The 21,584-nt window shown below is 41.0% G+C and overlaps 1 protein-coding gene across 1 annotated transcript; it reads left to right on the forward strand.

Moving 5' to 3' along the window:
• The first annotated feature begins 6,680 nt into the window (after positions 1 to 6,680).
• LOC134626533 (myosin-1B-like) lies at positions 6,681 to 21,519 on the forward strand. Its single transcript, XM_063472439.1, has 39 exons — positions 6,681 to 6,884; positions 7,271 to 7,414; positions 8,583 to 8,739; positions 8,828 to 8,855; positions 8,947 to 9,055; positions 9,137 to 9,229; positions 9,317 to 9,380; positions 9,466 to 9,564; positions 9,643 to 9,746; positions 9,828 to 9,966; positions 10,052 to 10,170; positions 12,044 to 12,193; positions 12,280 to 12,450; positions 12,544 to 12,850; positions 12,947 to 13,023; positions 13,416 to 13,503; positions 13,585 to 13,702; positions 13,774 to 13,897; positions 13,982 to 14,118; positions 14,280 to 14,535; positions 14,615 to 14,857; positions 14,934 to 15,110; positions 15,185 to 15,330; positions 15,921 to 16,011; positions 16,953 to 17,342; positions 17,431 to 17,557; positions 17,640 to 17,758; positions 17,836 to 18,032; positions 18,114 to 18,297; positions 18,722 to 18,887; positions 18,972 to 19,096; positions 19,181 to 19,489; positions 19,572 to 19,775; positions 20,409 to 20,534; positions 20,607 to 20,777; positions 20,876 to 20,980; positions 21,071 to 21,166; positions 21,257 to 21,388; positions 21,469 to 21,519. Exons 1-39 carry the CDS (start codon positions 6,681 to 6,683, stop codon positions 21,487 to 21,489), a joined length of 5,817 nt encoding a protein of 1,938 aa, XP_063328509.1. The 3' UTR covers positions 21,490 to 21,519.
• The last annotated feature ends 65 nt before the right edge of the window (positions 21,520 to 21,584 follow it).

A 21,584-nucleotide genomic window follows, 5' to 3' on the forward strand; every position in this document is an offset into this window, starting at 1 on the left:
CTTTAGATAGCGGTGGAAACAAAGTGGAGGAAAAGTTCCCTATTTTTGATGGAAGCACAGCTCCAGGGAACTGGAGTGTTTATCTTGTTCATCACAGAAGTGCTGGCAGGGCTGTGGCCTCCCGTTAAACGACAGGAAAGAAGACGTCTTCTTGCTTAAAGAAAGAAAGAACAAATCAGCCTTTCAGCGGACTGAGTAGGGCATCTGTGAGATAATTTCCGGGCCCTCCTCTTTTTTCTTCTTTGCTTTTTCTAAACCAGCGTCCTGTGTGGAGTGGTTGTACACCCTCCCCAAGGCTTCCTCTTGTTTTTAAAATTGCTTCTGTTTGAAAGTCTGAGCAGCTGCCCCGGGGCACAGAAACAAACCGTGTGAGAAACTGTGCTTTTAGATGTTGTCGGAGCGGTCTAAAATTATACACTGGTGCTTTTCTCTTTTTGATATTTTAAGATTGCTTTAAAACCACATTCAGATTAAGAGCCTCAAATAGATTTGAGATTAGTTTGACTACTCAGTGAAGCGATGTCCCAATTTGAAATTATTTCCACCCATATTTTCTGTGGAAGACCTTAATTTACTGCTGCTCACAGTCTGTTTTTTTTTTTTACTTCATGCAGTCTAAGATGAATCCCTTTGTTTGGTGTTAAGTGTTTTAAATGTTATTATGGAGCATATAATAAAGTTAAGACCCCTTAATCTGGTTTCCTTTGTAGTGGGAGATCTCAGTGCTTCCTTTCTCTCCCCGTCAGCCCTCATCAACCAGGGGAAGCTCATGGAAAGCAGCGAGAGGTCTACACAGCCTGTCTTGTTAGTTTCTGCCTTTTCAGAGAAAACCGCCCTAACGCAAGTGGAGGATAACATTAAGAGCAGAGCCCCAGAGGATTGTGGGATTGGGCTGAGATATCATACAGATCTGTGTGGGTTTTTTTAAGCTCAGATATCACTGGGCTGCACTGTTCACTGCCAGCCAGAGGACGTGTGAAATCAATGCAATAAGCAAATCAGCAGCTGGTAAGAATCTAATGATAAGGGTTTATCTTCACACCTCAGGGCCAAAACAAGTTAGGCATCCTTCAGTTCTGGTTACCTGTATGATTATAAAATTTAGAGATTTATAATGTTTTCAGTGAGAGCTTCAACAAATGCAGGAACTAGATAGAGATAGATAGAGAGATAGTAGATAATGGGAAACATGCTGCTGCTCAGCATTACACTGGGTCACTCCAACCGGTGAGCCACAGTCCATCAAAGGTCCCAAACTTGCAGTTGGTGCTCCTACAGGTAAGATAACCAATCTTTGTGGCTGATATTTTTTAACCCTAATCAGCGGACTCACACAATAACAAGGAAGGACTGGATGCTGTACATGTGTTGCCAGGCAACATAAAAAAATAAAATGCAAAGATATTTGTCCCTCAAGTTTTTCCATTTCTTTCCCTCATACGTGTTCTGATAATTTCAGCGATCTCCCTCCAGTAATTTGCCGACATTTGTGAGTCTTTATATTGATGCAGCGATTATAATTCCTTCAACTGTAGCGATAATTGTTATTCTCTCACTGATAAATCCAAAACTGTGACGCAGAAGTAGCCGGAAATGCACAGGAGGAATCGACGGTGCAGAACAGGCCAGTCACAATAATTGCAGACTTCTCAGGAGGTGCACATCAGGTTATGTGTCACAAAATGTGTTTCCTTAGAAAATGAAGCTTTTACACCCTTTGTTTGTACTTTTTTTACGGGAACTTTGAATATTCACATCAACTTAAATCAATTTTCTTAGAATCATAAAAAATTGCTATATGTCTCCATTTCTGCTTCATTTAGATGTAAAAAGGTAAACTAAATACAAGGTTTCACACAGCTGCAGTATGTCCTTTTAATAATTAGAGTCCATTTGATGCTACTCCTTTTTTTAAATCACATAAGGCAATTAAAATAAAGCTCCTACCATGCTGTTAAGCTGAGGAGCAGTCAGTCATCCAGCCAGTGGAAACGAATGAAGAGACTGAAAGGATTATTAGAGCTCATTACTGTCCAAAATGATCCAACGTCTCTCCAGGGTCACAGCTCAAGACACAGAGGGAGCAGAGACACTGAATATCTTTTTCATTAAGAGGCTTTTTTCCCCTGCTTGTACCAAATGAAAGGCCTGGCAGAGAGGCATGCTTTGGTTGTGATCAATGCGGGACATTTTCTATGAAGCTTTGTCAAGCAGAGAAGGCCAGTGGTTGTCAGCCTGTTTTTGGGAAACACAAAAGCGGACACTGTCAGACGGAGCTGTGATGTTCGGGAGGGGGACAACAAGAACTTTTCTGTCTCGCCGGCTTGTTCTCTTCTGTTAAACTGAATTAGCTCTGCATGTATTGAGTGTCAGACTGCTCATGCTCAGACAGACGAGGTCTGTCTCTCCCTTTCAGAGAATAAAGATGCTTGTGGCTGCGGCACCTCCGGCCCTGCAGGATTTCACAGATATGAATTTGCACTGTGCAGATGTGCATGAACGTGCACGAGGGCAGATTTTAGGGCAAAAATTAAAGCCCTAAAATTAAAGAATTTAAATACAGTAAAGCTGTATTAATATATGTATGTATATGTATACTGTATCAAAAAGAAAAACTAGTTCTGAACAAATATGACATACAGAATGATACAATTTCATTAGTTTTTAGTTTAGGTTTAAAAATGCTTTGTTTTCTCTCATTTTAATTTATTTTATTAAGTTTAAAACAGTCATGTAGACATCCCAGTGCCTCCTTTAAGCTCTGCGTTTGCAAATTTGACCAGTTAGACATAGTCACGAAATATTGCTTCAGTTATTTCTTCATTTTTACCCCCCAAAGGTGAGTTTTTTCTTATTTGAGTCAAATAAAATATTTTTTACATCTACTGTTAGTTAACTATAAAAGCCTTGCTGACATACTGACTATCAAAGCAAACAACAGCTGATTTTGTTTTACATTTGAGCTCAGTGTTCGCAACACAATAACGACACATTACTGTCATGGCTGCGAAGCCGGTCTGTTTATGATGCGGACACGGAAGAGACAGAGCTGAACTTTAACAAGAGGCGAGCCGTTTACTTGGCCCAAAAAAACAACGAATACAAAATAAAGCAAACGTGAACAGGGGCGAAAACTAAACTAAAACCTAAACTCAGAAAACTAGACTGTGATAACTATGACAGAAAGATATGAACATGATTCTGGGCAGGAGCATGCGAGAAGCTATGAGAAAAAACATGAAACGTGACCTGAACAGAATCATGAAGTACCTGAACGCTTGACGTGACATGGAGGGAGGAAAACAGACGCACTGACAACAAACTGAAGGAGACAGTGGCTTAAATACACAGAAGGGTAATGAGGGAAGAGGAAACACCTGGGAAACATAGCTGACACAAAAGAACCTGAACACCACAGGGGAGGAAAAACCAAAAACACTGAACATGGGCACACAAGACTTTCAAAATAAAACAGGACATAGCCATGGTAACACAAGCTTGACACAAGAGAGAGAGAGGGAGTGACAGACGAGAGATATAAGGGGAACCTACATAGACAAGATGGCATAGAAAAAACATAAACCAGACTAAAGGTTCAACCAAGACAAACTAATAATAATAATAAAAGAACGTAACATTATCTCATAAGTAATCCCAAATACAAAACAACTCACCTACCCCCTTAACTTAAGGATAACACATGAATTTAACATTATAGGAACATAAGAAATCAACAATACAAAATAATTCAAAACACTGGGCCACCAACCCAGCCCTGACACATTACTGTGAAATCAAATTCAGTGTTGATGTGTTTTGATATGTCATGTTTTCTCTGTATTTCATCCATCAGTGACAAAACAATAAAACATGGATTTGTAATTCACAGTATTCAAAGAGAAAGAAAAACTCACTGTATGTTAAGTTTGGAGTTTAGTGTGGATACAGAAAGTGACATTAAAATGTAGGTCAGGTAATCAAATATAAACACTGCATTTACTGATCCATAAATAGACATTTTTATTTTATGTTTCCAGGCAAAATGAGTTTATTAAATTAATCAAAACATAATTTCCATGTTTGTCCAATGTTCTGCGTCTTCTCCTCATTCTGTCACTGGAGTATACAGCTGCTTGGTCTAAAAGTTCAAAATAAAGAGAAAAAAAACAGAAAACTAGGTCATTTTTTGTTAGGTTGTCATTTTTCTTAGAGTAGATCAAATGAACTTGGATGTCTCGTTGGAAAGGAAAAGATCCAAAGAGATCTAATATTAATGTCTTTTACATCATCAAGACACTAACGAGCTGTTTTGAGACGAGTTGAGGGGAACAATCTCGTACACGCCTGACAATAAACTGTAAAAACACATTTTTCTTGTTAGTGCTGGTTTTTTAAGGTTGTATCATGTCTGAAAAATCAAATGCAAGAACCTTAAAATGTTTGGATGTGACGCATGACAGTGACATACTTCTTTAAACTCGATGGAAAGATCAGTGTCATGTTGATTTAATATTCCAGAATCATGGTTATTGGCTGGTAATGGTTACTGCTTTCCACCATCTTTGGTCCAGGATCCGGGGTCCCAGCAGGAAACTTTATAAAGGAGCTGAAGTTTCTATAACAGAGTGGAGACTCAAATGTCAAAATGTCCACCACATCTGAAGGTTTCACAATCATGGACAAGCGGTTTATTCACCAGATTTAAAAAAAAGTTTGTTACCCAACGACCAGGTTTCTCGTCTCCTTCTCGGTACCTTTCAAGCTGTTGCTGAATAAAAAAAACATCCTTGGTACATCCTTCAGATTTAATGGATTTTTTATGCGCTCAACAAAACCTCTAATGCTTTAAAAGGTCTATTTATCTCCTGGTGTTGTGTGATTTTGTAACCATTTTGGAACGTCACAGAGAGACAGTTCAAAGAGAACTGCAATCAAAGTGAAACCAGACGCGAGGTTAAAATCCCGTCCCTTACTTCACCTTGCTTTTGATTTTATAACCTTTAGCAAAAGCTTCTCCTGAAACCTTAGCCACAAACAACTGGCAGCAGCTCTCGTCCTCTCACATGAGCAACAATGCACTTCTTGCACCGGACTGTTTATTTTGGAGCACTGCCACGGCTCATTGTTAAAACAACAGTATCCTACTCAGGCTTTGATGGCCTTTATTTCCTCACCAGCTGCCTGCAATAATCCTCTAAAAGGAATATAATCAATCCTCTTCAAATCCACTTTTAAGGTTGTCTGCCTGCTCGTGTCCGGACATTAATCATCGCTTTCTGCTTTATCCACCAAAATAGAAGTTTAAAACCCCTAAAACATGCTGGCTAATCAGGGGACACATTTGATTGATTGTTTATTTGGAAGCATTAAACAGAAGAAGTTTTGACCAAAAGAACCACAGTTTACTTTGGATTGCAGTGCAGTGTAGCCAGAAAATGTCTGAAAACACGAGTAAGCATATAACCGTTACAGTGTCCCAAAACAACGATTACAACATGGCATAAATACTGGCCAATGATGACATGACTTCAATTGGCTTTTCTGTCAGATTTTCTCTAAAATCAAGTGTCTTTTCTCAGTATTTACAAGTTCATTGAATAGCTTTGTATTGGTTTTATGTATGTTTTTTTCATTTTATGGTTTTATTGTATCGTAATTAGGGCACTCAAGAGAGTACTCCTATGGCCTTCCCAGTTTAAATAATACTAATACTTTTAAATGGTGACTTTACAAATAACTTTTCTTGTAAACAAAATGAGGATAAAAAAGGTCAAGGCTGACTGAATTACTTATTTTTGGACCTGGTATGTTCATTAATACCTCCATATTACTATTTTAGGAATTTTCTACAGTAGCTTTGCATGATTTATATTTTCATAGTTCAAAATAATCCTTCTTTGTCTTATTCATTCTTTTTTATAGCTGATTTATCTCCTCTCCCTTTCAGACAATTTTCCTCTGACTGGTTGTCTCATGATAACAAAGTGGGTGGGTGGGCGGAGCTTCAGTCCCTAAGATGTCTCTCTTTGATCTGATATAAAACCAGAACTACAATTTGTGTAAATACATGCCCAATAAATTTGTGTTTTATTTCTGTTCCATCATGTTATTTTTTATTCAACTGTTTAATTGGTTAGTCCACTTTTCTTTTACTTTGCCAGCTTCACATGTGCCAAAATTTTGTGTTTTCATGTGTTGCAAATCTTACAATTTACATTAAATATTCTATTTGTCCCGGTGTACTATTCTCCATTTGGGACATTTTAAGGTGTCTGGATCTAAATATAACTGTAGCTTGCACCTTGTGTTTAATCCATGATCCATCCTCATCCGCGATGGGCAGCAGGTTTGTGTAACTCTATCGGTGCATGCCCAAGTAAAGGAAGAAGGCTTCACACCAAGGACAATGGTGTAATATAAAAAGGGACAGTGCTACTGGTAAAACCGCAGGGTAACGATCCCACTTAACAGCTTCTGCGGTGGAGTTTTGGAAAAGCTGAGACACTTTGTGTTTGGACCTGATCACAGACAAACTGTTCAGTGTTTCTGTCCCTGTACTTGTGCAGCAAAGTGGGTGAGTATGATAATGTTCAGGATGCATTTTTTAAGTGTTATGTTGACATAATTTTTAATTCAAGAGATGATTGGTGTTTTTTTTTTAATCTTTGATTTAGGAGAAAATGAGCACTGATGGGGAAATGGCAATTTTTGGGGTGGCTGCCCAGTACCTGCGCAAGTCTGAGAAGGAGAGGACGGAGGCTCAGACACGGCCGTTTGACAGCAAGACGGCGTGCTTTGTGAGCGATGAGAAAGAGATGTATGTCAAGGCTGAGATCCAGGAAAGGGCAGACGGCAAAGTTAGTGTGAAGACAGCGGATGACAGAGTGGGTGGACTGAAGTGTTGCTCTGATAAACTGCTTTGGTGACAACTGAACACAGCCTGGGAAAAAAAGAGCTTTCTGTATATGAGATGTCTCACAAGGACATTATTCTTTCTAATATTTTAGAAGGATTTTATACAGCTGTCATAAAATCTGCAATAAAGAACCTCCTGAACTTTATTATTCTGGCTTTCAACTGAGACATTTAATCTTGCCTGAAGCCCTAAATGCTGCTTCAGTTTCCACAAAAGTAATAATTTGAATGAAAATGTGATTCCACATTATTAAAATATGTAAAGGCAGTAATTATCCTGCAGGCGTTTGGCCTCTGAAGGACCGTTTTTCCCTTAACTTTGGGCATCATATTCCAATATTTTTCTTTTTTCCAGACTTTAGCTGTCAGAGAGGACCAAGTGTTTCCCATGAACCCCCCAAAGTTTGATAAGATTGAGGACATGGTGATGATGACACACCTCCACGAGCCTGCTGTGCTGTACAACCTCAAGGAGAGATATGCAGCTTGGATGATCTACGTAAGTCAAACATAAAATATAAAGCTGCGCGCAGAGTTAATTAAAACAGCGAGGCGTTAAAAATTGGAAACCAGATTTTCAGATTATTCAGAAGCTGCAGTGTGATTGTTTAGAAACAGATAACTTCACTCTGGGCTTCACAAGTTATATAAGTAAAAATGCAAACTTAAACTAGCAGCTACTGTCATTTTTTTATGAATTATTTTTGTAAAAAATACTAAAAGTTTAAATGTTCACAAATCCCAACAACTAGGAATATACTTTACTTTATTAGAGTGGATCCATAATGTTAAAAATCAGCTAAAATTCAATTTGAGATGTTTCTTTACATTAAAAAATACATTATACTTCATCTATACTATAAAAACCTAAAGTGTGAAATTATCAGTTTTCATACAGTATAACTAATTTGGTAGTTGTGCTACGGTTTTTAATATTTATACAGTAATTTAGCCCCTCAGACATATGCACAATGAGAAATAAGTTTCACCATCTATTTCTGAATAGATTCACCTCACACACACAGATACCTGTGAACTGGCATTCAGTAATATAGTAAGAAAATGCTAGAATTATATATAGATGCAGCACAAACTTGCTAGGCCTTTTAAAAACTCACAGCAAGACACATTCTCCAAAAGGTCCCATTCATTCACTCATTATGAGGCCTAATTGATAGCTAATGGCTACAGGTACCTGTGTCGGCACACCTGTCAATCAAAGCAGCTGCAGGCCTAACTTTAAGCTTTATCAACATCTAAATGGATGAGATATGAAAACAAATAAAACACAAAAAGAAATAAATAAAAAATACCCCTCGATAAAAATCTTTTAAAGCGGGAAACATATTTTAAACATACTTTAAATCTTGTGAGGTTTGGCATGTTAACGTGACAGTCTGTGGGGACTTGAGTCTGCCTTGTGTGGAGATTAGAGGAACTGCACTTCTACATTAGCTCAATTTTCAGCCCCAGAAGAAAGGACAGAAAAACCCCAAACCAAATTAATGAAATAGTCTGCTTTAATGAAGCAGACTAATGTTCCACATATGGTCAATATAACTTTTGCTGTGATGCAGATTTGAAGGCTGAATTACTTATGCAGCTGCAATGAGCCACCTGATGTTGTAATCGAAAACCTGAAAGCCTCTTCGGTGTTTCCCACGCAGACCTACTCTGGACTCTTCTGTGTGACTGTGAACCCTTACAAATGGCTGCCAGTCTACAACCCAGAGGTGGTCCAGGCCTACAGGGGAAAGAAGAGGATGGAAGTCCCCCCTCACATCTTCGCCCTGTCTGACAACGCCTATCAGTTCATGCTCACAGGTGCCAAAGCAGAAACATCTCTGTAAAAGGAATGTTTCTTATATTTTTCTTACATTTTTTTTCTAACTTCCATTTCTTCTGTCCTCAGACCGTGAAAATCAGTCTATACTCATCACGTAAGTTTAACAGAGACTGTTTCTGTTTACGAGGACTTTGCATCAAATGACTCCTAGGTGAAATGGCTTTTTTGGTTTTTTTGTTCCTCAGTGGAGAATCTGGTGCAGGAAAGACTGTCAACACCAAGCGTGTCATTCAGTACTTTGCAACAATTGCAGTGTCTTCAGACAAGAAAAAGGAGGCAAATAACAAAATGAAGGTAAGTTCATCAGCGGTCAGTCAGTCAGTGTTTCGGAGTGCAGCGGGCATCAGATTTACGTGAAGGTCCGCTCTTCATCAGGGGACTCTGGAGGATCAAATCATCCAGGCCAACCCTCTGCTGGAAGCTTTTGGGAATGCTAAGACTGTGAGGAATGACAACTCATCTCGCTTTGTGAGTGAGCCTCGGGGACTTTACACTTTGATTTAATTTCCCAGATGATTGTGAGAAATGAGATGCCCCTTTTTTTGTGTTGAACAGGGTAAATTCATCCGAATCCACTTTGGTGCAACTGGTAAACTGGCATCTGCAGATATTGAGACGTGTAGGTTTATACTCACTAAGTTTGGATAAAGAATGAGGTAAATTATCTTTCCACAAAGAGTAAAATGTTTTTTTCTTTCTGAAAGATCTGCTGGAGAAATCGAGGGTGACATTTCAGCTGCGGGCTGAGAGAAGCTACCACATCTTTTATCAGCTTACTTGCAACAAGAAGCCTGAACTGATAGGTGAGCTGATGAATTGTTTTTGAACTTATTTGATGATCTCAATGCTCATTTGCATAAACCTAATTTCTTTCCCTTCAGATCTACTTCTCATCACCACCAACCCCTACGACTTTGCCTTCATCAGTCAGGGAGAAATCAGTGTGAAAAGCATCAATGACGCCGAAGAGCTAATTGCTACAGATGTGAGTGGACTAAGAGCTCGCTGAACTGAGTTACAGCTCATTCAAATCTGACTTGGCCTCTTTTAAAAAAAAATAATACAGGAAGCTTTTGATGTTCTGGGCTTCTCCTCTGAAGAGAAAGCATCCATCTATAAGCTCACCGGTGCTGTGATGCATTATGGGAACATGAAGTTCAAGCAGAAACAGCGGGAGGAGCAGGCTGAGCCAGAGGGAACTGAAGGTGAGGGCGATACAAACAAATAAACAAACAAAAGAAAGAGCTATGAATGAGGTCACATATCTATATTCTTCTGTTTTCACTGCAGTGGCTGATAAAGCAGCGTATCTGATGGGCCTGAACTCAGCAGATCTGCTGAAAAGCCTCTGCTATCCCAGAGTGAAGGTTGGAAATGAGTACGTCACCAAAGGGCAAAATGTTCAGCAGGTAAGGTCAGAATCTAAAAGCGTTTCATCCTGATAACAGCTCAGTCACACTGGAGTAAAAACAAGATGGAAACCTCTTTGCAACTATGTAAAAAAATCAGCGGTTGCTATGGTGATTGATTTCCTTTTTTCTGAATTTGCCAAACAATTGTTTGGCCAACATCCTCAGTCTCTTGTCATCCAGAGGTTGCAATTGCACAAGTCACCTGTAGGGAAGCAACCTGTCCCCCAACAACAGCAATCTAACTCAGACTGACTGAATGACATTTAACAGATTGGCGAATGTTTAGAAATGCTGTCTGAATTGTAAACGCAGCCAGATTGTATGGGCTCAAATTGTGGTCATAAATATTTTGTACTTGTAAATCAGTTTTGTATGTGTAAAAAGAATTTGTGTGTGTGTAAAAAAGATTTGTGTGTGGACTTAGCCAAAAAATACGTGTGAAACTCTGCACTCAAGTTTCAAGTTACAAGTACGAATTTTGACCCTATTTTTCTTCCTTTCATCTGATTGGCCAATGTCATGTCAATCACAAATTTAACTATCCAATCAGAGAACAGATGGGTTTGGCTATTGGAGGGGTGCTTTATGGAGCTTCAGGTCCTGAGGGAATAAATGCCCTTTTACATGCCAGCCCAGCGTTTTCCTTCATCACCACGAAGGAAAACAGTGTGTGGTGGTCCGAGTTTGGTGATTTTTGTGTCACAGGTTTACGTGCTTAATACAGGGATCTCCAGAGCCTTTTCAACAGCGCTGCGGACCTAGGGGGGCAGTGTTGTCGAAATGACAGTCTTCACTAGTGGGGATAGTTACAAAGCTTTCTTCGTTATGAATTAGCGATACATGTTTTTATTGAACATTCGAAGATAAAAAAAACCCCCAGAAACTCTTGTAGAGGACATAAAGTCAGAGATAGAAACGACAAGGAGCAGGTGCATCTAGTACAGGTAGAGCTGCTGCAAAAACCCACAGAGCTCAGCAGCCAGCGCAACAAATTCTGGATCCTTGGCTTTTAGTTAGTAGTTAGCATTAGCAGCACATGCTGCGTCTGGTGTGAAAGTACCTTTATGCTGCGCACTGTGACTCACAGCAATGGTCCCGGGTCAGCCCTGACTTTGTGTTAAACAAATCCTAAAGTAATAATGGTATTTCTAACCACTGATATACCACAACTTTATCCTTTCAACAGCTACTGAAAGTTAGGGGACCTAGCTTCTATCGGATATTTATATACATGTATTACCCTTCAAGGACCTGCAGTTCAAAAAAGCGCCTCTCCGACAGCCAAACCCATCTGTTCTCTGATTGGATAGTTAAATTTGTGATTGACATGACATTGACCAATCAGCTGAAAGGAAGAAAAATAGGGTCAAAATTTGTACTTGTAACTTGAAATTTGAGTGCAGAGTTTCACACGTATTTTTTGGCTAAGTCCACACACAAATCTTTTTTACGCACGCACAAATTCTTTTTACACATACAAATCCTGATTTACAAGTACAAAATATTTATGACCACAATTTGAGCCCATAATATTGGCAGCACTTTGTGATCAATATGTGCTGATGTGCATTTCATGGCCCCCTCCATTGTTTTCCCTGGAGTGACTGTAGCATAAGCAGCCTACACACTCTGAGATTCTGAAGTGTGACGCTGAACGAACTAACTTGGGTAGGACATCAAACATGATGCATGCAGTCTGTACAACAATAATACTGAAATGAGGCCAAGATGCGAGGCTATCTGTCTATCTCGTTATGCTGCATCCTCCTCAGCTTAGCCTTTAAAATGACACTCAAGGTCACATCATACAAAGAACTACATAGATGTCTTTTGTGCAGCACTGTATGAAGATAATTCACCATCTTTCCAGGTGTACAACTCTATTGGTGCCCTTGCAAAATCAGTCTACGAGAAGATGTTTTTTTGGATGGTCGCAAAAATCAACCAGCAGCTTGATACGAAGCAATCCAGACAACATTTCATTGGAGTTCTCGATATCGCCGGCTTCGAGATCTTTGATGTGGGTGTTTAAAATATATCTGTACATTCCCCAGAATCTTACAGAAATGTGTGTATTTACTTGAATAAAATATTTTATGTGTTTAGCACAACAGCATGGAACAGCTCTGCATTAACTTCACCAACGAGAAGCTGCAACAGTTTTTCAACCATCACATGTTTGTGCTGGAACAAGAAGAATACAAAAAAGAAGGGATTGACTGGGAGTTCATTGACTTTGGTATGGATCTGGCAGCCTGCATTGAGCTCATTGAAAAGGTATTATATGCAGTATGATTTAAAAAATAAGAAACATCAAACTTAATGCTTCAAATGCGAGAATGTTATTAACAAGAATTTTGGGTTTCCAAGCCAATGGGCATCTTCTCCATCCTTGAGGAAGAGTGCATGTTCCCAAAATCAACAGACACGTCTTTCAAGAACAAACTCTATGACCAACATCTTGGCAAGAACAACTGCTTCTTGAAGCCCAAACCAGTCAAAGGGAAGCCCGAAGCCCACTTCACGTTGGTGCACTACGCCGGCACCGTGGACTACAACATCAGCGGGTGGCTCGAGAAGAACAAAGACCCGCTCAATGAGTCGGTGGTGCAACTTTACCAGAAGTCATCAGTCAAAATACTGGCCATGCTGTACGCCCACTACTCTGGATCAGATGGTAAGTATGCCTTTTTTCCCATTTTTTCCACTAGCGCTCGATTGTTTATTAACATGATATGGTCGTGTTATGTTTTAAACTGTGTCACTGATGCAGAGACAGCTGCAGGAGGAGCCAAAAAGGGATCCAAGAAGAAGGGGGCATCTTTCCAGACAGTGTCGGCTTTGTTCAGGGTAACATAAAAATTTACCAGTGGTTTCTAGGGTGCGCATCAATTAAAAATCATCCTGGAAATCAGTTTAAATAAGGAAAGATTGTATTTTTTAATAGTATATTAAAAAAAATAAATGGTAACACCAAAACCTGTTGTTTTCTGCACAAATTTTTGGGGGGAATTAAGCTTGTGGTGTAGTTTCCTTCATCTGTATTTTAAATGGTTGCCCCAGATTTGCTCAAGGTTAACAAATTAAACCTTGCAGTGCATCCTAGAAAACCTTTTTTAAGGGTAATCTTGAATATTGCTAAGCAACTGCTAGTCATGAACATAACAAAAAAGTATTCCTGAGTTTAAAAAGAAGTCAAAACTATTAGAACAAAACTTCTACATGTGTTGCTTTTTCTGCAGGAGAATCTTGGGAAGCTTATGACCAATCTGAGAACCACTCACCCTCACTTTGTGCGCTGCTTGATACCAAACGAGACCAAAACACCAGGTAGTTTTTAATAATCCACTTATTTTGACATTTATATAACCACAGTAATGCAACTAAAATAATTACTGCCTTCAATAACAGGCATAATGGAGAACGGCCTCGTTATCCACCAGTTACGATGCAACGGCGTGCTGGAAGGCATCCGGATCTGCAGGAAAGGCTTTCCCAGCAGAATCCTCTATGGTGACTTCAAGCAGAGGTAAACACTCAAAGCTTTTGAATATTTCATAACTTTTGGTCTTATACTCAGATTTATCATTTCTCCGACAGGTACAGGATTCTTAACGCGAGCGCAGTTCCAGAGGGACAATTCATGGATAACAAAAAAGCTGCGGAGAAGCTCCTTGGCTCAATCGACGTGGATCACACGCAGTACAAGTTTGGACACACTAAGGTTTTTAGTTGTTAACATATGACAAGGATTAAATGTTAAAGAAGAGCAATGAGAAGTGAGAGTGGTAATGACCTTTCATTTCAGGTGTTTTTTAAAGCCGGCCTGCTCGGTGCCTTGGAGGAGATGAGAGATGAGCGACTGGCACAGGTCGTGATGTCCACTCAGGCTCTGTGTCGCGGATACCTCGTCCGGCTTGAGTATCAGAAGATGATGGCCAGAAAGTAAAGATGCATACTGCATTCATGTGTGGTGGACTAAAAACAAAGAAAGAGGAAATCATACATTAACTCTTATAAGCTGTGCCAACAGGCCCTGCATGCTTTATAGATCCATCACAGCTAAAACCTGCATCTTAAATGAAATGAAATTTCTACTTTGACAGGGACGCAATCTACACCATCCAGTATAACTTCCGTTCCTTCATGAATGTAAAACACTGGCCTTGGATGAAGCTGTACTTTAAGCTGAAACCTCTTCTGAAGAGTGCTGAGGCTGAGAAGGAAATGGCCCATATGAAGGTGGACTTTGCAAAACTCAAGGAAGATCTGTCCAAATCAGAAACCCGTCGGAGGGAGCTGGAAGAGAAATTGGTCTCCATCGTGCAAGAGAAGAACGATCTCTTGCTTCAAGTCCAGGCTGTAAGTTAAGAACCACTTATTGTCCACGTGGGTGCTGTGACTTTTGAGAAATAATGTTAGCCCACAATCTTGATATCAGGAGGCTGACAACCTGCTGGATGCAGAGGAGAGGTGCGAAGGACTCATCAAAAGCAAGATCCAGCTGGAAGCGAAACTCAAGGAGGTGACCGAGAGACTTGAAGATGAGGAGGAGATCAACGCTGAGCTGACCGCCAAGAAGAGGAAGCTCGAAGACGAGTGCTCTGAACTGAAGAAGGACATCGACGACTTGGAGTTGACCTTAGCTAAAGTGGAGATGGAAAAACATGCAGTAGAAAACAAGGTGAGTCTCCAATCAACTGCTGTATCATCTCAGTAGAGGAGAATTGTTATATCTTCCTTCTTAATCATCGCTGTAGGTAAAAAACCTAGTAGAAGAAATCATGAGCCAAGATGAAAACATCACCAAACTGTCCAAAGAGAAGAAAGCCCTGCAGGAGGCTCATCAGCAAACACTGGACGACCTGCAGTCTGAGGAAGACAAAGTAAACGCGCTTACCAAAGCCAAGACCAAACTGGAGCAGCAGGTGGATGATGTGAGTTACCCTGCATGCAGAAGTACTGAAGTGTACAGCTGTTGTTAAGATGTGTAAGATGGCTTTATCTTTAGCTGGAAGGTTCACTGGAGCAAGAGAAGAAGGTCCGTATGGATCTGGAAAGAGCCAAGAGGAAGCTGGAGGGTGACCTGAAACTTGCTCAGGAGTCAATCATGGATCTGGAGAACGACAAGCAACAGCTGGAAGAAAAGCTGAAAAAGTAAGGACTCAATGTTTTGGTGGTGAAAAGAGTGTTTAAAAATGTTATTTTCTTTATACATATAGGAAACTGAGTTTGTAAGATACAGTTAACAGTTTATGGGCAAATAAAGGTGTTAGCTGTGAATGGAGGGGCTGTGAGTCACAAACCCACAAAGAATTATCGCTAGAATCTGTAGTTTCCCTCTGTGCAAAGTTTTATCATCTCCCAGCTCACTGTTTTGGTTTCTGTTTGACATTCATGCTCCCAAACATAAGAGACCAAAAGGACCAGAGCTGGTGGAGATGATAAAGTTTGTACACAGGCAGCTTTATGCAAACACATTCTTCAAACCAGCTCTTTAATCTCACTGCTTACAGCTTATTGCACTATTTAATGTGTGTTATATATTCATTTATGTGGCACTGTGCACTCACTGGTTACTTTATTAGGTTGCTTGCTATTACTGGGTTGGACCCCTTTTTGTTCTTGAACGTGGTCAACATGAAATAATGACAGCTCCCTCAGAGTAACATATTTCTTTTTAACCCTTCAGGCTTCAAAAATGACAATTTTCAAGCATTCAGCGAGTTTTCCTTTTTTTTTTACAGGAAAGACTTTGAGTTGTCACAACTGCAGTCAAAGATAGAAGACGAACAAGCACTCAGTGGTCAGCTGCAGAAGAAAATCAAAGAACTCCATGTGAGAATTGTTTTGAATTACCTGAGCTGGTGTCCACTTCAGGATTTACATTATTGGCAGATAATATAATGATACAGATGAGAAAGGTTCATCTACTGTATATCTACTTATTCTGCTTTGAGTAGAAACATAACATAACAGATACAGTACATTTTATCTCCAGGTTGCACATCACTGCAACGTCACTAATATGAAGCTGATTCTGTGCTTTTCTGTAGCGGTTTTCAACAATAGCATTCAACTGATTTCCGATGATGTCCAAAACATTATGGCCAATAACATTTCCTTAGACTGGAGCGCCTATAGCCTGTACACAAAAGATGGACACTGGCTGTAGCATCACTGGACATTGCATCCTGATAGTGACACTAACTGGGACCATAGTTTACAAAATAAACGTCTTGTGTTCAATAAGACCTAAAACTAGTGATTGAAACTTTAAAATAATCAGGAAAGTGTTTACTGAGGTCATAGATTGTAAATAAAATAGGCAGGAAGGCAGAAGATGAAAATAAGTCAGGTTTAAACCTCTGCAAGCGAATAAATAAAGAAGGCTCCACAAGACTGACGTCAGTGGCTACAGGAGGGGCCGTATCCCAAAAAATCTGACAAAGACATGACTTCAGTTTCTTCTGTGTAATGTTTCATTATCAAAACTGGCAAAATGTGAGCTGGTTTTAACAAAAGCAACAAGAAGAACTGGCTTCACATGATCTTTGGGAAAAGAACCAAGCTGACAAAAAAGGAGGTACAAGTTGCTCTGACCCACTTTTAGAAAAGTGGGTCAGGTGTTTTTCCCACAACTAAAATGTTAGCCACATGAACTGGATGTCTGTGTCCCAGGTTAATAAATACCACACATGCACTAAAAGCTTTCAATTTAAATGGCGCAACCATTTTTAAATAACAAATAAAATTCCTGAATCACATTTGCAACGCAGGCCCGAATTGAGGAGCTGGAGGAGGAAATCGAGGCCGAGCGTTCGGCTCGAGCCAAAGTGGAGAAGCAGAGGTCTGATCTGTCCAGGGAACTCGAGGAGATCAGCGAGAGGCTGGAGGAGGCCGGAGGAGCCTCCGCCGCTCAGGTGGAGATGAACAAGAAGCGTGAAGCTGAGTTCCTCAAACTTCGCAGGGAGCTGGAGGAGTGCATGCTGCAGCATGACGCTACCTCTGCTGCTCTGCGCAAGAAACACGCAGACAGTGTGGCCGAAATGGGAGAACAGCTGGATAACATGCAGAGAGTCCGGCAGAAGCTGGAGAAAGAGAAGAGTGAGTTAAGGCTGGAGTTGGATGACATGTCAAGCAATATGGAATCCGTGGCAAAAACAAAGGTTGGTCATTAAACTTGTCTTTGTCTTTACGCTCACTTCAATGTAAAAACATTACAAGGTTTATGTTTTTGCTTTCTTAAATTTGAAGATCAATTTAGAGAAAATGTGCCGATCACTTGAAGATCAACTGAACGAGGTGAAAACCAAAGAGGAGGAGCATCTGAGGCTCATTAACGACCTTTCGAGCCAGAAAGCTCGGCTTCAGACAGAAAACGGTAAGGAGTAAAGTAAACAAGCTGGAAGTCAAATAAAGTCACAGATACACCTGCTTTAATTCTCTTTACACCTCCCATCCAGCTGAGATGTCTCGGCAGCAGGAAGAAAAGGAGTCCCTGATGTCACAGTTAACCCGCGGCAAGCAAGCCTTCATTCAGCAGATCGAGGAACTGAAACGGCTTCACGAGGAGGAGGTGAAGGTAAGCTGTGCCGAAACACACTAGCCTGAATGTTTGGCAGTTTAGTGTGTTCATGGTGTCGCTTTCATTCTGCTCAGGCTAAAAACGTCTTAGCTCACAGTTTGCAGTCATCACGGCATGACTGCGAGCTGCTAAGGGAGCAGTATGAGGAGGAGCAGGAGGCCAAAGCCGAGCTGCACCGCTGTCTGTCCAAGGCGAACAGCGAGGTGGCTCAATGGAGAACTAAATACGAGACAGACGCCATCCAACGAACCGAAGAGCTCGAGGAGGCAAAGTAAGAACAATCTTCATTTCACTTCAAAACCCAGAGAGTCTTTAAATGTTGTGCTAATGATGACCCGAATTTCTCCTACAGGAAGAAGTTAGCCCTCCGTCTGCAGGATGCAGAAGAAGCTGTGGAGGCCGTTAACTCCAAGTGTTCCTCTCTCGAGAAGACGAAGCAGCGGCTGCAGGGAGAGGTGGAGGACCTAATGATGGATGTGGCGAGGTCTAACGCTGCTGCTGCCACTTTGGACAAGAAGCAGAGAAACTTTGACAAGGTTTGGTTTTCATGAGATATCCTAAATTGCATGCTGATGTGACTGATGCCTTCGTTAAGAGGTTCAGTAAGAAGAATATCCTGCAGGAGGAAGGTAGAGTGGAACAGGTGAGAATTACTTTAATAGTGGTCAACACTCCCAAACCTCTCTTTACGCAGCTGTTAACGAGACAAAACTCGTAGGATAATTAAAGTACTGACTTCAGTTCAAGCCATAACTATTTGTCAGCAATCTGCTAACACTGCTCAGTTGTTTAGCAGCATTTTAGAGGATATCTGGTGTCAAAGACCCAAAGGAAGGATAAAGATTGTATGATACCTGATGTCTTGTTGAGTGTCCATATGCAAGCAGCATCATGTTTTGACAATAAAGTGATATATTTATCTGAAACCATTTACTGATATATGAGCCTTTTATTGTAAAGGTTGTTGCTGAGTGGAAGCAGAAATACGAGGAGGGTCAAGCAGAGCTGGAGTCAGCTCTAAAAGATGTTCGCTCTTTGGGCACGGAGAACTTCAAGATGAAGAATGCCTTTGAGGAATGCCTGGAACAAGTGGAGACACTCAAACGGGAAAATAAAAATCTGCAACGTATGTCAAGGTCCCCCTTTTTATATTAATCTCTAATAATGCAGAAAAATGTCGATCGTTATCATGATTTCCTTCTCACTGCAGAGGAAATCATGGATCTCACGGAGCAGTTGGGAGAGATGGGGAAAACCATCCACGAGCTCGAGAAATCAAAGAAACAGGCTGAGCAGGAGAAGTTAGAGGCTCAGACGGCTCTGGAGGAGGCAGAAGTGAGTAGAAGAACAATATGACATCATATGTATTTAAACAAACTCTGCTGTCTCTGGGTATTATTACTGCATCTCCTTGTTCAGGGCTCACTGGAGCACGAGGAATCCAAGATCCTCCGAGTCCAGCTGGAGCTAAACCAGGTGAAGTCTGAGGTGGACAAGAAGCTAGCTGAGAGGGACGAGGAGATCGAACAGCTGAAGAGGAACAGCCAAAGAATTATCGACACAATGCAAAGCAATCTGGATGCTGAGGTCCGGAGCAGGAACGACGCCCTCAGAGTGAAGAAGAAGATGGAGGGAGACCTGAACGAGATGGAGGTCCAGCTGAGCCACGCTAACAGGCAGGCGGCCGAGGCCCAGAAACAGCTGAGGAACATTCAAGTTCAGCTCAAGGTGGGCCGCGTGTAGACACCGAGAAAAGTTTGTTATTACCTCAGCTTAAGAACATGCTTCTATTTATAACATTTCTGTTTAGGAGGTCCAGATTCAACTCGATGATGCCCTGAGAAACACAGATGACATGAAAGAGCAGGTGGCCATGTCGGAGCGCAGGAGCAACCTCGTGCAGGCTGAAATGGAGGAGATCCGAGCAGCTCTGGAACAGACCGAGAGGAGCCGCAAGCTAGCGGAGCAGGAGCTGCTGGATGCCAGCGAGAGAGTGCAGCTGCTACACTCACAGGTTCAGATCCACCAGTTTTACATGTGCGCACATTTTTTTATTAGCAGTAGATGGCATGACCACAACGGACAGCGGATTGACCATGAGTTGGTGGTAGGGTTGAGAAATGTTGGGGGTCAGGCCAGGAACTGGAGTTATATTTATGAAGAATGTGCAATCAGATGAAAGGCATCCTGCAGACTAAATGATTCAGTAAATGATATTAAATGATCAGGCTGCTCTCCCTGAGGTGAGATCAGTGAAACCTGCAACCTGCAAATAATTTATCTAATTTAGCTAATCGATGTCAGGTCATAAATTTGTTGACGAAAATCTGTGTCAGTGTCTGTCAGTAATGGGTACAAACCTCAAAAGTATTCCAGTACTTTGTTTTTTCTTACTTATAAGTTTTCAGTAGATTTAGTAGAACAAATAAAAATATATTTGGCAACCTTTTCAAACCAGATTTTTAATTTTCTCAGATCGAAGCAGTCGTAGCTCTACAGGTGGTAAATTCGTCCAGTTAGCATCCACTTTTTCTCTGAAACGACATCTATTTAAATATTTTCAATGTCCTGTGAAGGTATCACGACTCATTTGGAAACCATCATCATTATTTGTCCCTCTTATGTTAATTCAAATCCTCGCCTGCAGAACACCAGCCTGCTCAACAGTCGGAAGAAGCTGGAGGCGGATCTGTCTCAGATTCAGAGTGAGATGGATGATAGTGTCCAAGCAGCCCGGAACGCTGAGGAGAAAGCCAAGAAAGCCATCACTGATGTAAGTCGATTTTTCTCAGTGTAAGCCTAGAAGATGCAGCAGTATGCTAGCCATTTTATTCCTTTTTTTCAGGCAGCCATGATGGCGGAGGAGTTGAAGAAAGAGCAGGACACCAGCGCTCATCTGGAGAGGATGAAGAAGAACCTGGAAGCGACTGTCAAAGACCTGCAGCAGCGCCTCGATGAGGCCGAGAACCTGGCCATGAAAGGCGGAAAGAAGCAACTCCAAAAACTGGAAGCCAGGGTAATCTGACCAAATAAAATCTTTCATCGGCTTTAGGGACTGGAGGGTGTTGCTCAAAAACACGCGAGACTGATGACCAAACATTTTCGCCCTTCCAGGTGCGAGAACTCGAGAATGAGCTCGAAGCGGAGCAAAGACACGGCTCTGAGTCTGTGAAAGGTGTGCGTAAACTTGAGCGCAGGATTAAGGAGCTCACCTATCAGGTAGAAAAACCCTGTTCACTTTCACAATGCAAAGTTTTTACAAATGTTACAAAAAATGGAGACCGTTTCTTTTCTGTCACCAAAAACTAGTCCGAGGAGGACAAGAAGAACATGATGAGACTGCAGGAGCTGGTAGACAAACTCCAGCTGAAGGTGAAAGCGTACAAGAGGCAGGCTGAAGAAGCTGTGAGTTTTTTTTCTGTCAAACATATTGTAGTTAGATGTTTGGAAAATTTGGAGAATTTCATTTAGTTTTTTTTTTTTGGTTGTTAACAGGAAGAGCAAGCCAACACTTACCTGACTAAGCTGAGGAAGGTGCAGCATGAGCTGGAGGAGGCCGAAGAGCGAGCCGACATCGCAGAGTCCCAGATCAACAAGATGAAAGTGAAGAGTCGAGACACGAGCAAGGTGATCGAATCAGCCAAAGCTAATGCACCTTAAACACGCTGTAATAAACGCTAATGACTTCTTGTTCTTCTCATTTTCAGGTAAAAGATAGCGGGGAGTAGCGGCGATTAAAGGGCATTAAGAAGATATCGAAAGCTGAGTCTCTGAAACTCATTTGAGCTCATTTACAACATATTCTTAATCAAATGTGTGTTTT

The sequence above is a fragment of the Pelmatolapia mariae genome, linkage group LG4 (assembly GCF_036321145.2).
Source record: "Pelmatolapia mariae isolate MD_Pm_ZW linkage group LG4, Pm_UMD_F_2, whole genome shotgun sequence".
NCBI classification, from domain to species: Eukaryota; Metazoa; Chordata; class Actinopteri; order Cichliformes; family Cichlidae; genus Pelmatolapia; species Pelmatolapia mariae.

What these genes read in the sequence shown, in the direction of transcription:
- LOC134626533 (XM_063472439.1), top strand. Translation starts at nt 6,681, where the DNA reads ATGAGCACTGATGGGGAAATGGCAATTTTTGGGGTGGCTGCCCAGTAC. An exon ending in AACATGCAGTAGAAAACAAG is followed by an intron (nt 14,858 to 14,933) that starts GTGAGTCTCCAA and finishes TCATCGCTGTAG; the next exon opens with GTAAAAAACCTAGTAGAAGA. An exon ending in AGAGTCGAGACACGAGCAAG is followed by an intron (nt 21,389 to 21,468) that starts GTGATCGAATCA and finishes TCTCATTTTCAG; the next exon opens with GTAAAAGATAGCGGGGAGTA.